The 16,492-nt window shown below is 34.0% G+C and overlaps 1 protein-coding gene across 2 annotated transcripts in view; it reads right to left on the reverse strand.

The window, feature by feature from the left end:
* Positions 1–16,492, reverse strand: part of TAF2 (TATA-box binding protein associated factor 2) — a 59,539-nt gene that overhangs the window by 16,308 nt on the left and 26,739 nt on the right. For both annotated transcript variants that reach the window (XM_054590437.1, XM_054590436.1), the window contains 7 exons: positions 15,571–15,636; positions 13,601–13,853; positions 12,107–12,247; positions 10,341–10,451; positions 7,062–7,255; positions 6,191–6,330; positions 3,266–3,335 (listed from right to left, as the gene is read on the reverse strand). In XM_054590437.1, coding sequence (XP_054446412.1) covers positions 3,266–3,335; positions 6,191–6,330; positions 7,062–7,255; positions 10,341–10,451; positions 12,107–12,247; positions 13,601–13,853; positions 15,571–15,636 — 975 coding nt within the window. The remainder of the gene's footprint in view (positions 1–3,265; positions 3,336–6,190; positions 6,331–7,061; positions 7,256–10,340; positions 10,452–12,106; positions 12,248–13,600; positions 13,854–15,570; positions 15,637–16,492) is intronic.

The raw sequence follows: 16,492 nt of genomic DNA on the forward strand, positions 1-16,492 counted from the left end.
TTTATGTTTGTAAAACTGAAAGATGTGGAATCTCACTATTGACATCCTTTTGTGCTTTGAAATTTTAAGACCATATGAAAGACTACTGAAAGGCTATGAGAACAAATACAACTTTATGGTATTTACTCAGATCACTGCAAACTCTTTACAGCCATGCCAACTAATTGTGAAAGCTGCTCGGGGGATCTCTCAAAGTATTTCTAAAAGATCAGTAATGATTAGTACACACATTACTTTTAGCAATTAAACATTTCTTTAAAAGGTTTGTTTTTCTTTCAAGTTTAGATAACAGAAGACTTTTATAATAAAATATTTATAAATGACTAAATGCTCAATGCAATAACCAGACAGGAGACAAAGTTTAAAGGGAGACAATGAGAATCTTAGGCTTAATTTTTCAGAGAGTAAACATAAAAACTCTCAATAAGCATATGTTTCAGGCATCTGGAATGAACCTGAAGCAAATCCTAAGAAAGCCATGGGTTTATGTCATATTGACAGCAGCAAAAACATTGTATTTCCCCAGACGATTTAGAATTTTCTTTGTGAGCTAGTCTAATACTATTGCCAATCACTATCTCTAGGAAATGGAGCCAAATCAAAGCCAAAAAATGTTCAAAAACTCCCAGGAGAAAAAGCATTGGCTATAAGCATGTCCCTTGAACTGATACAGTGATTATATGCATGATTGTTTCCAAAATGAGAAAATAATTCTATGTCATCTTTAAAATTACCTACCCAATCTAAGGCAATATAACTAATATGTATAATGTTATATGTCAATTATACTTCAAAAAAAGAAAAAAGACAGAAAGAAAATAATGATGTGGCATTGTGAAAAGGACAGAGTTCCTATTCAAAGTATAAAACACAGAGAAATAAAAATAGAGACAGATGTCCTAAGACACCAAAAAATACACACATAATATAACCACTGTGTTAACACTTTACTGCCATAAAAGATTTTTTAGTACCTGTTGAATTTTTATTTTTTTTAATTTTTATCATTTTTTTATTAAGACCTGTTGAATTTTTAAACTATGAATACAACTATGGGCTAGATCAGTGATTTTCAACCTTTTTCATCTTGTGGCACATATAAACTAATTACTAAAATGCTGCAGCACACCAAAAAAGTATATTTTATTTTTTGCCAATCTGACAAAAAAATAAGTACAATTTTGATTCATTCACATTAGATGGCTACTATTGTGTGGGTTCTTATCATTTTTTTTTTATTTGACAAGCTAAAGGAAAAGAGGTCAGCATTGCTGACTAAATAGTCAGGTATTGCGCATTTTTAAAAAAATTCTTCGAAAATTGCTGGGTTAGATACTTTTAAATAAAAGCCTAAAAGGTTCCCTATTGGTGCTATAAGCAAGCTGCATCAATTAAGAAGAAAACCTCAAAAATAATCATGAAATATATCCTTAAATTTTCATCCCAGATTATGATTGACAGAGCTCTTGAAATCTGGATATTAAGTTCCACAACAATATTTCAAAAGCAATTATTTAAACTGTAAAGTACATAATTCAGAAATATAAAAATTTCAAATATTACATAATTTTATGATCTGCTAAAAATAGTCTTTAAAGCACAATTCCAAGAACTCAGAAATATGCATCTTAATGTCAATTCTATTGATGTGAACTGAAAACAAATGAGTACATGGTAAGCTTTATTTATACTGTATTTATACTTTCTTTTCCTACTTGCTATCAGTCAGATCTTACTAGACACTTTCAAACGCATGAGCTCTGCCAGATAAGAGATATAGGCAGGTCTTCTGCCTACTGTCTTTTACACGAACATGTACTTCAAAATGGATGATTATGAGATTTCTGTCCATGTCAACCTTACCCTTACTATATTAATCACAATTACAAATCATTTAAAATATAATTTAGATCACAAATGACGCCACAGCTGGTGTGGCTCAGTGGACTGAGTGCCAGCCTGAGAACTAAAGGGTCACTGGTTCAATTCCCAGGCAGTGCACGTGCCTGGGTTGTGGGCCATGTCCTCAGTTAGGGGCGCATGAGAGGCAACCACACCTTGATGTTTCCCCCTCCTTTCCCCTCTGTCTAAAAATAAATAAATAAAAATTTTAAAATAAGAGGAAAAAGAAGAACTATGAAATATTAACAGCAAAATTTTGTATAAAGGATATTTATGTAATAAGCATCATTTAAAATACTGAAATAGAAGCTCACTTAACCAAAAACTCACTGCCATACCCAAATCTCCAGTAGGGCTGAAATGTCTTATGTGAATTCCTCAGGCCCAGATGCATTTCAGTGAAGTCAGAAAGTAGTTTATTTGTGACTTTTTAAAAGAAAACAACTAACTGCCAACTGATAATGTAAAGGCGAGCAAGACAATTAATGTCTAGCTCTCTATGTTCTTGGTTCTAGTTGGAATGATTATAACCTAAGTTACTTTCCAGCGTTCAAATTTTATTTTATAAAATAATATTAAAATGAACAAAAATTTAAATATCTACTATGTGCAAAGAAAGACAAAATTGGTAAAAAAACTTAATTCTACCTGAATACACCATAAACATCCTATTTGCAAAAGAAAGCAGCAGAAAAGACTAGAAGGGTCCTGGCTGGTGTGGCTCACTGGACTGCGCACCAGCCTGCAAACTGAAGGGCCACTGGTTCAATTCCCTGTCGGGGCTCACGCCTGGGTTGCGGGCCAGGTCCACAGTGGTGTCATGTGAGAGGCAACCAATTGACGTTTCTCTCCCAAATCAATGTTTCTCTTCCTCCCTTTCTCCTTCCCTTTCCCTCTTTGTGAAAAAAATGAAAAGACTAGAAAGGCATATAAAAAATGAAAATAACTCCAACTCTATTTAAGAAAAATTAAGATTTTATATGCGACAGCAAGGAAGAAATTAGATACACCAAAACATTGTTCTTAATAACTTTTAAAGTAAATTAAATCAATCAGTAGAGGTTTCATAATTTTGAATATCTAAGGGCTCTTCCAGATACATTACAAACTATTACATAAGCTTTCCTTGAAGTTACAATAGAAATCATATATGAAATAACAGGAAATAAATTTTATTTATTAACAATATATTTTTTAAATGGCTTTTCAAAGGCAAATCAAATTAAAAAGTCAAAAAAGAGCATGATAAATACATAACATATTTCTAAGTTTTCAAAAATAACAGATTTGTTCCATGTATAATCTTTTGAAATTATTCAATTTACTTTAGGACTTACAAAAAAGTTATAGCACAAAAACTAACCTTACATAGGGTACAGGGTCATCCTGAATCATATTAAGTAGCCACTGCAGTTCTTCATAACTCCTGTCCACTGAAAATAAAAATAAAGAAATATATTGTTGCAATTACAGCAAATTAAACAAGTGATAGGCAAGGAGTTTCCACTTAATATCTTGGACTCTGCCTTAGCTGGATTTCCAGTCAGAGTTGAAGGCTGTGGACAACCTCCTTACATTTTTTATTTTTTTACATAATAGATCACTTTGTAAATTTTCTAAGTATTATGCTATATGTAGCCAAAACATAAAACAAAGCCAAGTGTATATTTTTCACTGCAGCTCAAATCAATGGCAAATACAACATAAAGCAAATTACAATTCATTGAGCACTAAATTAGAGATGACTAACTCTAAATGGACAAAATGTGTTTTAAAAAAATTGTTTCTAAATGCTTAAATCAAATTATAGAGATGTCTGATACTCAATGATCCCTAAACTATATTATAAAATGAACTGTTTTTGCCCAACTCATTTCTTTCATGTAAGACCAAAGAACACACTTAACTTTTCCACATAATATAAAAGGCAATACAAAAATTGCCCTGGCTGGTGTGGCTCATTGGATTGCGTGCCGGCCTGCAAACCAAGCACTCACTGGTTCAGTTCCCAGTCAGGGCACATAACTGGCTTGCAGGCCAGGTCCCCCGTGAGGGGCACGTGAGAGGCAACCAGTCTATGTTTCTCTCCCTTTCTCCCTTCCTTTATGTCTATCTAAAACTAAAAAAATAAAATCTTAAAAAGGGCAATTACAAAAATAAAATAGTACTATAAATACAACTGACCCATAAAATAACTCATTAGCTATTTCCATTCACCTTTTCAACAAGTTTTGTTGTTGACTTTAAAAACTTTATCTTCAGAATTTGATTTCTACTATTTTCCATTCAAACTATCTAAAATTCATGGATCACATTTAAACACGTCTCTGATTATACTTCTTTAGTGTTTTTTTGGAAATCATAGTATTAGCATTCTATTTCTTTCAGATAGTACTAATTCATAAAACCATCATATTTCTGTGAGAGTGAACATCATATACCTTGGGAAAGAAGGTTGGGAATATTGGCATGATTAGTGTACCTCAAAACTTCTAAATTTCATGAACTGATAAAATCTCAAAACAATACTGAAGACTGATGGATTGCATTTTTTTTCCCCTATCAAGAAATTAATTTTTTTAAATCACTATTTTCACTATAATTTCTTAAAAGTATATTCTAACACTCTATAAAAAGAACAAATGACAGTCCTTTCTGGACTTAGACCAACATACGTATTATACACACAACATTCACCATACCCTTTTATAATTCCTAACTATAAATAACTTTTCTATTGAAATGTATAAAAGGTTATAAAAATTTGAGCATACTTTCCTTTATTTAACATGTAAAAATTAACCAATATCTATTAAAGAACTTCCCTCACCCCTTCCTTTCTTTCCACAGTCAGATGAGAAGTTCAAGATACTTTAACTTCTTTATTTTTCTCATATTTTAGTGCTATGATCTGGAATTTTAGATGTAGGTTAATTTACATATTTCTCACATTTACATATTACTTTTTTCCCCAGAGGTTTTATTGAATTTATTGAAGTGACACTAGTTAATAAAATTCTATAGGTTTTTATTCTATTTATACAATTCTATAACACATCATCTGTAGAGTGTAGTGTGTGTTCACCACCCAAGTCAAGCCTTCCAACACCATTTCCCCCCTTTACCCTCTTCTGCCTCCCCCGACCCCCCTTCCCTCTGGTAATCACCATACTGTTGTCTGTGTATACGGGGTGTTTTTCTTTGCTTAATCCCTTCGCCTTTTTAAGAATTATTTTTGAAATCTGCATTAAATTTTATAACCATATTAACAAATATTTAAGCTTAGCTCTTTATTTTACAGGCATAGTAGTTGATCACTATGTTTTGCGTTTCACACTTTGATCTTTAGCTATTACTTTGATTGATTTCCAGGCCAGCTGAAAATTATCTTTGGGAACTTTATTATTTAAAATATTACATAGGAGATGTACTTCTAGCCTTCAAGGCTATGTGAGCAACAAAACAACTTGGCAAAGTACAGAATCTTAAATCAAATTTCCCCTAGACATTATTATGTTAGCTATTTGTTCCCTTTTGAACCCTTTTGAACTCTTCACACTCTGAAGAAGTCACGGGGCCACATTATTCTCTTACCTCGTGTAAGGACTGGGTTCTGATATTCCTAGGAACTTATACCTTTTTTTCCTTAACTTTAAAATTTTAAATTTCATCAGGCTCTAGCTTAGGTCAGTCTTCTTTACACCTTATCAAAGTATTCTATCACTCTTGGATGATTGCTTTTCATCCACCAGCTCCACTCCTCATGACCTTTTCGCCTCTTTTTTTACATTTCCATCTCTTTATATTTCTCCTCTGTATTTCTGAGAACGTTTTGCCTGTGTAGCTTTCTCTTACTTATTTTTGGCTCTTTTTTCCAACTTTATGAAGCCTTGCCGAACCCCCACCCGGAGCGCCGGTTTGCATCTCTTGCTCTGCTTGCACAGACACAGCTCTGTGACAGGAGCAAGATGCTCTCTTGAATCCCTCTTAAGTAGTTAAGAAATTTCACCAAAAAAATCTTCTATTTCTTAAAATAACACATAATTAAAGCAGTAAGAATGATACACTGACTCCTTGGAAAGAGCAAAGATATCTATTAATTTTATTCTTTTCTCTCACTTATAAATTCTTACAAGAATTCTACGTTAAATAAAAATCAGTGAGTCAAGAATTTAAAATTAAAATATCTGTATTGTACATAAAAAGAAAACTCCAATAACTAAGACTGGCTTTAAATAGTAGACATTTCCTTCTAAAATGATATAAACATATACTTCTAAAGCATTACCTTTAGTATAATCAACAACTGCTTCCAAAGCTGCTATCCTAATGTCCACAAAGTGGCCATATTCTGCATAAGATTTAAAAAGAGCTGGGTCACTTGGCACGTGTCCATTTTTCTGAAGCACTCGTATGGCTCTCAAACAGCTGGGAAAATAGTGTTTACAAGGCATTAGAAATCAACCTATAACAGTAAACTGAAAAACTGATCTGATTTAAATCCTCCTTTTAACTGTGTATCATTAAATTTTTGCAATGATCATAAAAATTTAAAGTATATAAATGCTATGAAAGGAAAAAAAATTTTAAAACTTGTTTCGAAATTCAATTTCAGGTATCATTATATTTAGTATTTTCTCCAAAAGTTTTAGTTACACAGTTTAGTAAATAGTAAATGTGGAAGGCTAAGCTGTTCATAATGTTTGAAACAGTGAATCAAACTTTTTTTTTTTAGCAAACTCCTAAAGAGATAGAACTTTTTGATAATCATCCAATGAAGTTGAAAAAAGCAAAAGTCTTCTTAAAAGTGTCTAAGAGAAGGATGCTAATATCCAATGAGATAAAATATGCTGACATCAAAAATAATGCTTTTCTGATGACATGAGGTTGTGATATAAACAGAATACAAAAATGATATATACAATATATGTCCACTACTTTAAAATTTATAATATGTAAGAGAAAGAAAATTTGAAGGTCATTCTCTAAAACACTACAGAAATAATTTATCTGTGGATGACAGAATCACAGGATTTTAATTTTCCTTTAATTTTAATTTCTCCTTTAACTTTACTGTATTTTCCGTTTTCTATAATGGGAATAAATTTCTCTTTCAATTATAAAAATAACTTTAAAGAAAACATAAGGAATCATCATACCTGACAGTGATGGTGTGTCTATAACTTGGAAGAAGCTTTTCCATATTCAAAAACCTGGTGATTTCTTCAAGAATCAGTCGCACATCTGGATTTAAGTTATCTAAAGTTCGAACTTCATTATTCACACTCACTGCAGGCGTAACAGAGTTGGCAAGAGCATCAATCATTTCTGCACGATAATAATTATCTGAAAACTAAGGCAAAAAATTATGTGAGGATAACAAAATTCAAACTTCTGTTCAAAAGTAATGAAATAAAATACTTATAATCTAAGAACATAATTTATCTGAGTTGATTATTATTGGTAATTTATCTTACCAATATAAGTTGGTAAATATTCAACTTAGTCCTTTACATAGAATCACACATTAGGAAAAAAGTGAAAGAGATTCATGAATTAGAAATACAAGGCCTGTCCAGAAAGGATCCAGCCGTGTACTATGAAAACCAGAGACGTTTATTGAAGTAGATGCAAGATACAGGAAACATTGTACATAGGACAATGATGCCTTAGTCCCCTTCAAAGTAGGCACCTGGGGACCTTACACAGTTCTCCGAATCACCATCAGCTGTCCTGTGTTTTCCTGAATCTTGCTGATGGTCCGAAATCGCTTCCCTTTCAAAGGTGATTTTAGTTTTGGGGAAAGCCAGAAGCTGCAGGGCACCAAATCTGCGCTGTAGAGGGCTGAGTCACCTGCGTGATTTGATGTTTCACCAAAAGTGCACCAGATGTGATGCATGAGTGGGCATGTTGTCATGATGAAGTTGACAATTACTAGTTGCCAAGAACTAAGGATGTTTTTGTCATGCTGCATCTCTCAACAGATGAAGAATATTGAGGTAGTACTCCTTATTAATTGTTTGGCCTGGAGGGGCATACTCATGATGGACAACACCTTCATGGCCTTGATCTTGTTGTACCTTTGCCACACCATCTTTGGGAGTGGAGAACCACGCAACTTCCATTGGGATGACTGGGCCTTCATTTCCCGATCATAGCCATAAACTCATGATTCATCTCCAGTTGTGACCTTATTGAGGATCTGGTTCATTGGTAGCGGTTTGAATCAAGTCATTAGCAATTGCATCATGACGTTCCTTCTGCTCTGGTGGCAGAAGCTATGGAATGAATTTTGCCACAACACGTTTCATGCCAAGATCCTGCATCAAAATTTCAGACACAGTAGTTTTTGGAATCCCCAGATCAGCCTCTAGTTCTCTTACTGTCAGTAGCTGATCTTTGTTGAGTGCAGCCTGTACACGTTCAACACTCTCTGGTGGTCTGCTTATTGTAGGCCTTCTAGAACATGGATCACTTTCAACAGATTTTCAACCATCTTTGAAGCATTTGCACCACACTTTTATTTGTGTCGCATTCATTTCAATATCCTCGAAAGCCTTCTGAATCATCTGAATAGTTTCCATAGAAAAATGATTGAGGCTAAACGCAAAATTTGATGCAGGTTTGTTGCTCTACTTGCTCATTTTTTTTTATGTGATGGCCACACAGTACACATGCTCACTCAACGGCGTCTACCGCCCCCACTGACTCATAGAGTGAAGTTGGTATTGTTCACACATGCGCATTTCAGTCCACTCTCTTTGTCTGCCAGCTTACATCAATGTTGTGCAAACCATTCTCATTATATCAACAATGGCTGGCCTTTTTCTGGACAGACCTCATACATTAGTTTATTCAACAAATACTGCATGAAAGCCACTCTTCTAGTAACCTAGCCAGAGTCCTCTACAAGGAAGACCACAGTTCACATATCTTCCTTGTCATACAGAACTTCAAATCAGCTATTTAGTATTCTACTCTCATATATAAACATATAACCCAAAGATCACCAGATATTTTTAAAAAGTATCAACATAAAAAAGACCAGAACAAACAAAGGGAAAAACACAACTTGAAGGAAATAGAGTGTGCAAGGAAAACTGGCAGGGGGAGAAAATCCAAACTTATCATTAATGTCTGAGAAATAACCAATGAGATGCCTTCCAATAGCAAAACACTTTTAAAACAATGAGATACGCAGAGAATCAGAATCACAACTAAATTGAAATATAAAGTATTTTAAAATCTCCTGAAATTTTGAGCAAAAAGAGACAAAAAATTGGAAGGAAAGCATAAGGAAATTGGAGGGATAGTATAGAAGACATAACATAGGAATAATAGGAGTTTCTAGCGAAAGTAGCGAAAATGGAGAAGGAAACCATAAAAAAAAAAATTCCTAAACTCATATCCCAGTCAATTCCCAGAGAAGCAATTTATCGAATGGGAATCTAGGTGTGGATTGATTTAAACTCAGGAAATCAGATACTCTAGCCTGGTAATTTGAATTTAGAACAAGTGGGTTAATTCTACCAACAGCACCAACTGTCAGGGACAGAAGAGGAATACCTACCCCTTTTGACTTCTACTGCGGAGGCAGAGCCTCACATTGACACCTATGACATTAGAGCCCCAAAAGATTCCTATGTTCAGATACTGAGCAGGAAAATAAAATATGGAACACAACAATAAACAAAACCAAACAAAAACTATCCCACAAGTGCACACTATAGATCAAATCATTTATTGGTTGTTTTCTTCAAGTATTTTTATAGTTTCTTTCTTACCGCTACTAACTACTTTGCCAACAAAGCAAAAGCTCATTTAATTAACTGTGTTTCTGACCTAAGTATTTGGATCACAGAATGAACTCAGAAATTAAAAAGGAGACGGGTGTGGGTAAAGCAAGAAAACCAAATGATTTAACATTTACCCCTCAGACCATATCCAATTCTCACAGATACTATAATCCTACTTGATAAACTAGATTATCTGATAACAAATAAGGTGAAATAGCCTGAAGCATAGCATCCAATAGTTACTAGCTAAATAAATGAATGAACACATATAATGGTTTAAATAAATGTCAAATTCATCACTAAAAATATTATCCCAAGAGGGAACTGTTTTCTGGATATCACTTGGTAAACAAAAAAAAGGAGTGAAAGTAAAATTGGTTTGTCAGACTTCACCAAAACAAGTTTTAGCTGGCTCTCCAAAATATGATGCACTACTATCTCCACATTACAAGTATAAGGAACATTTAAAAACCAGCTAATCTTGGTTTTCATCCACTGGTTATTACAATAAATCATGTTTACATGTTTCTAACTCTAGAAATTTCAAGTACCATGCACTCAACAATGGTTTCACAGTCTAAATATTGATTTAAAGACAAAATATCACAGGGTAGTTTTATAATATTCATTAAGGTATCTTACCTTATTTTTCCTGTTGTCATTGTACTTGATTAAGTCTAAAATAAATGTTAAGACTTCTTTGGGACAAAGGTTGTGAACATCTCTCAACAGAGCCATTGCAACTGGCATAGTCTACAGAAAAAAAAATTTTAAGCAAAACATTTTTAAACATATAAATATATGTTTTATGCATATAACTCAACTTTCATTACTACAATTCAATGAATTCAGAACATGTAGGAAAAGGTGACTCTAGTGCAGATACAGGAATCTGGATGAAGCATAAACCCCCCAACTCCCTCCCCTTCCACTAAGAAAATGTCACAAACATTCTAACAGAAGAGCTGAGCAGGAAAACAAGGGAAGAGCTGTGTAACTGGATGCACCCTGTAGCCTACAGGCTTTGTCTTTCATTTGTCAGAAGAAATATATGTCATGTAAATTACATAAATTCAGCTCTGGATTTTACGGTAGAAAAGGTATGGGTTTTAACATTAGATAAACCGTTATTCAACTCTTACTCTACTACCTATTAGGATGGGTTATTTTAGCTAGTTGCTGCTTACTAAGCAGGAGCCTCCCAACCTCACAACCATTTCTCAAAACCCTTTTCAGGATTAAATGACAGTGGCTGGAGGCAGACAGTTCAATCATCAGTCTGAGAAGACAATGATTCTTCAATACCATCCCATCTCAGTTTAAAGATAAATGGTAAATTATCTGAAATCCAGCTTAACTTTGTTCTTCTTAAATTTTCATAGGCAACTCTTCTAAGGAGGCAGAAGACTGACTCAGAGAAAGTCAGGTTCTTACTTTTCTTAAATGTACGTCCAGCTACTTCCCATCCACTACCAATACCATCAGAATCCACTATACCTCCTGTTTTATATTTATTGGCTCCCATGGAATATTTCATCTCTCCCCTCCAATGGCTTCCTTCTCTGTGCCAAACATGCCTCAAGGTTTTCCTCCCTCTATCCAAAACGAAACAAACCCAAAATGTCCTTTTCTCAGCCCTGCTTGATCCTCAACATGTCTCTTTTCTCATACTCTTCACCCCCAAAACCAGAAAAAAAAATAGGTTTCATTAGTTTTTCTACTTCAACTTCACTCTTCCTTCTGTTCTATTCTACTTCATCTAATCTCTGCCTTCATTGTTAATAAATCGCTCAAAAACCTTTACAAATGATTTGCACACTGGCCAAACGCTGACCACCTGCCATACTCACATCCCTTCCTAAAACAGTGGCTGCATCACACCATCACTTTCTGAATTACCATTTACAGAAAACTTTCTATGTGATAAATATAATCTAAAACATTTGACATGATCTTATTTAATTCTAAAAGAGATAAATCATATAATTGAATAAACAGAGGCTAAGAAGGTTGAGTAACTTGTCTTCGTGCAAACTGCTGGTGAGTAGCAGAGCTGGGACGAAAGCTAGAGCTGTGTGCCGCTTTCTCTCTGACTCAGAAATGCTGCCCACGTCTAGAAGGACTGCCATTAGAAAGACTCACCTATACCTCCATCCCTCATGTAACCAACCCCAAATTCAAATTATCCATGCTCTTTTCTTTAGTATTCATGTGGATAGTGAGTTACTTTCTTACCGCGCATAAAATCAACGTGCAATCACTTAAATCACGATTTTGGAAAAAAAATTTAAAAATGGAAAAAGAAAAAGTCAAAACATACCTATCATTTGAATAGTGTCCAGGTTAAACTGAGATATACAGATAGTAGCATAAAACAATCATTAAAAATTTGGAAAGTAAACCTGTACCTTCTGTAGAAAATAACTCTGAAAGCTCATAAAGTTGTTTGTTTTCACAATGTTCGGACAAGTTTTACAACAAAACATTCTAGTGAAGAGTGACTTCATGGCTGGTGGTCCTGTCCACGTGCTCACCATGGAATTTGCAATCTGCATATAATTAGATAACAAAGCAATTTCTATCACCACAGCAAACACATTTCTAAATAAATGAAACCATTTTCTAAAAGTGAGCAATGCAAATGGGTTCGTTTTCAACAACTTCAATTCTCCTAAGTGTAACAGATTTTAGCCTTCCATTATCATTTCTAAGATTATATACAAATTCACCCTCCCAAATTCTTACGTACACTTTCTACAAGTTCATTTCAAAATTGGAGCTTCTTTATGTTTTAAAACAACATATTTGCAAAGGCTTCTATTCTAAGTAAGTTTGTGTTTGTCCATTTAGGCAGATATAATTCTAAACTTTTAAATTTATCAGCTAGAAACATCACCATGTATCTTAAAGAACATTTTAAAATCTACCCTACTTGAAAAACAAACCAAGTACCACACTATCATTTAAGTCTGTAAGAATGCTTACCAAAAAAAAGAAAAAAATGTATCTTGCTATTGATACTTTTAGTGCATATAAAAATTATGTCTAAAAAGAAAATTATAATTAACTTTAAATAACATAATGTTATGGATCTGCTAAGAATGTAGCATGCAAGAATCACAAAGATCTTTATAAAACCCATGAAATTGTATCTTTAGCAGATGATTATCAAAGAAAATAACCTTTTCCCTCATATACCTGAGTAGAGTGTAGGAATCCAATTACTCACTAGTGACCATTAAAGATTAAACAAATCTAAACCATTGCAATCTGGTGGAATGTTGGACAAATGAATTCAGCAGTGAGGAAGTCAAGAGAGTCACCAAATGGAAATTAACCTATTATCGAGATGTTTTCCAAATACCTGGAACCCAGTATTTCTGGGCAAATTTTTGCCTGCATTTTCTGGTTTTCATTTGTTCTACCTTTGGTTTTTTTTGCATCTAAAGAAAATATTTAGTTTTCTTAGTAAATTAACTTTCTAGCACGTTAAATTACAGAACCTATCATTTTAAATTATATATTACTAACATTGATTACTAAGCCCAAACCAACATGAAACAATCACCACAGTGGGATACTTAAGATGAACACATTTCATGTCCTTTAATGTCAAACCAAGGAATTTCTTACCAAATACATTCTTTGCTTAATAATGTAGTTGGCAAGTCAATACAATGGTGCAAAATTCTCTTTGGTTTTAAAAATCTGACTTGCAGTTTGACAACTATAAAATTTTAATACATTACCTATTTTCAGGTTGAACACTTTTCTTTCTAATCGTCTTGATAAAAAGCTTTTGGCACAGGCTTTTAAGGGACCAGCTACCAAGTGAAATCAAAGACTATGGTGAAGTTTAATTCTATTTCGGAGTGCTATTTTTTACATTTATGTAACCTCACCTTTGCAAGGCAGAAGCAAGCTGCCATTCTTACTCGGTAGAAACACTGCTCTTGCTCTAATATGTCAGTAAGCGCAAGCCGTGATGCTGGAGTGGGGAACTTTTCCAAGGCCAAAATGGACTCTTGCTGCGCAACAACATCCCTCTCGTAGCGGAGCTGGTACTGCCACATAAAATCAGCTTGCTCAAATTCTACTTTCCTCAGTACCGACATGTCAGGGTCTATCCTTATCCACAGCAAAGGGGAATCAGCACTGAAAGAAACACAATTTTCCATTTATTCATTTTAGTTTTTTTAGCTTTACATACGCCTAAAATACAAACAAACCATTTACTAACCAGTTTCTCTTCTACATGCAGTATTCAAGGCTGCCTCGCATTTTATGTATTCATTTTTTTAAAATTACACTGACAACAGTGTCATTTATGTTTAATATATTTCAACTTCATCACAATGTCTATATCGACCTTGCTGAAAAGATTTCCAAGGACAGTGACAAAAAATTCAATCTAAAATTATTAATTTGGGGCTTTGATTTGTGACATGATGTGAAAAGGGGTATGAGACCAAGTCTCTTCCTTTCACTTCCTGTAGCCAAATAACTGACTTTAAGTGTCATCCCTTATTAGAATCAGTCTGTGACTAAGAAATGAATTATTTTACTAATTAATTTGTTTAACTGATTTTAATACTTTATTTTATAATGCTAGACTTACGATTACCTTTTTCAAACAGCAAGTTCTGAAATCATAGTTTGGAGGCATATCACAAATTTATGCACATAACTTTTCAAAATAACAAGCACATTCTTAAAAAATCTAGTCTATGTCAACACTTTTTTCCAAGGAACACCACCTGAAATATTAATTCAATTTATCAAATACCATTGGGTGCCTACTATAGCCAAATCACATGATATGGAAAACTTATAAAAACAGTATATAAACAGCAATGATATTTGGCAACCAAGTTAGTAAATAATTGTAGATGTTTTATAAAAAATACAGGTACATAAGGACAGAAAGTTTGAGCTACAAAATATTTAATAACGAAACTGTCAATAAATGCCACATAAAAATTTTAAATAATGCTATTTTAAATTGTGTTTTGCAAGTACAGGAGCCTTCAAGTACCTTGAAGCCTTGTCCAAAGACAAAGAGCATCAGTACCGCCTGAGAGTTCATTAAGAAAGCAAACGATCAGGACCCACTGGTGTAGTGCTGCATCAGACACCGTCTCCTAAGAGGACCCGCCAGTGACTGGCATGTATGTTATAGGTTGAGGGGCACTGGTCTGGACCAGGAGAGGAGTGAGAAGGCCGCATACGGGCAGACTGTGCCCACTTCAAAACCACCGCGAAGTACCTCCTCACTTCACCAGGGCCAGGACAGATTTACTCTTCCCTCTTTGATTAATTATTTTTGGGGGGTAACACTGCTTAATAACATTATGTAAGTTTCAGGTGTACAAACGTATAACACAGTATTTGTATACGCCACTGCGTGCCCACCACCTGAAGTCTAGTCTCCTTCTGTCACCCTGTATTTGACCCCTTTACCGCCTTCATCCTTTCCTCACCCTCCTTCCGCTCCGGTAACCACCCCACTGCTGTCTGTGTCAATGAATTTGTTTGTTTTGTTTGGTAACTTGTTGCTTTTTGTTTAATATCCCACATACGAATGAAATCATACGATTCTTGCCCTTTTCCACCTGACTTATTTCACTTAGCATGATACTCTAAAGATCTACCCATATTGTTAACAAATGAAATACTTCATCTTTTCTATGGCTGAGTAGTATTCCATTGTATATGATTTTATGTAAGATTTGTTTTTAGCATAAGGTCACACTGCCTTTCAAAAGTTTTAAAAGCACTAATTTCAGGACATTTATATACTTTAAGATGTACATATCAAGACAAATGAGAATACAGAAAATATTATGTCCTTATACTTAAGTAACTAACTTACTCCATTGCAGAAAGATCCATATCAACTTCTTCTCCATTCATCAGTGGAATTTTTTTCTTCTTATTCCTACATTTAAAAAAAGTAAATTTAAAATAGTGACATTTCCAGTTCTAAAAGGAGACAAAGAACAACCAAAGTTCAAGTTAAGGATTTCACACAACACTGAAAGATAGTCTAAGGAAGAAAGAACAGTAAATGTAATGGAATTTAATCACAGCAAAATCTGTTTTGTAGCTGAAGGAATAAAGTAAATGATGTTGAAATGTCTTCCTGATCCAAGTTTAACAAAAAGAAGTATATTATTAAATGTAAACTCTAAACATATTTCTAAGAACTGGTAGCTAAAGTTTCATGTAGAAAAGATAAGAGAGCTATCAATTAAAAAAATAAAAACAAAAACAAAAAAAACCCCTGTATTTAAAAAAGAAAATATAATCAGGCCTGAAATGAGTCATGACTAATTCTGAGCATATGCTGTGCGTGCTGGTACTGTCCAACATGAAATGAGGCGGTTAGCTATAAAACATCTTACCAGTACTAATCAATATATACAATTTATATGTATAAGAGTTAAGATCACCTAAAACAAAAGCAACTGAAATCATGCAAATTACTCTTGAATTGTAAAGTCTACTAGATAATAACTTGGGTGGGATGAACAGGAACATAGAACAGTCTTTCTGTTTTCCTCACACCAAAGAATGCCCAATTGACATACTGTTATTATAAAGAAAAAACAAAACTGAGAAAATACTATGAGGAGGGTAGAAATCAGATGATCCTAATATCAAAGGTAGAAAGGATAAAAAGAAGGGGGATTTCATTCTAAGAAAGAATTTTCACTGAGAAAAAATGATTACAGGGAGATCTCAGATCACGTTCCATGAGGGCCATCAACATCAACTGACATTCTCACGCCTGA

The sequence above is a fragment of the Pteronotus mesoamericanus genome, unplaced genomic scaffold (genome assembly GCF_021234165.1).
Source record: "Pteronotus mesoamericanus isolate MK-2021 breed Mesoamerican mustached bat unplaced genomic scaffold, CSHL_Meso_final scaffold_174, whole genome shotgun sequence".
Taxonomy (NCBI): Eukaryota; Metazoa; Chordata; class Mammalia; order Chiroptera; family Mormoopidae; genus Pteronotus; species Pteronotus mesoamericanus.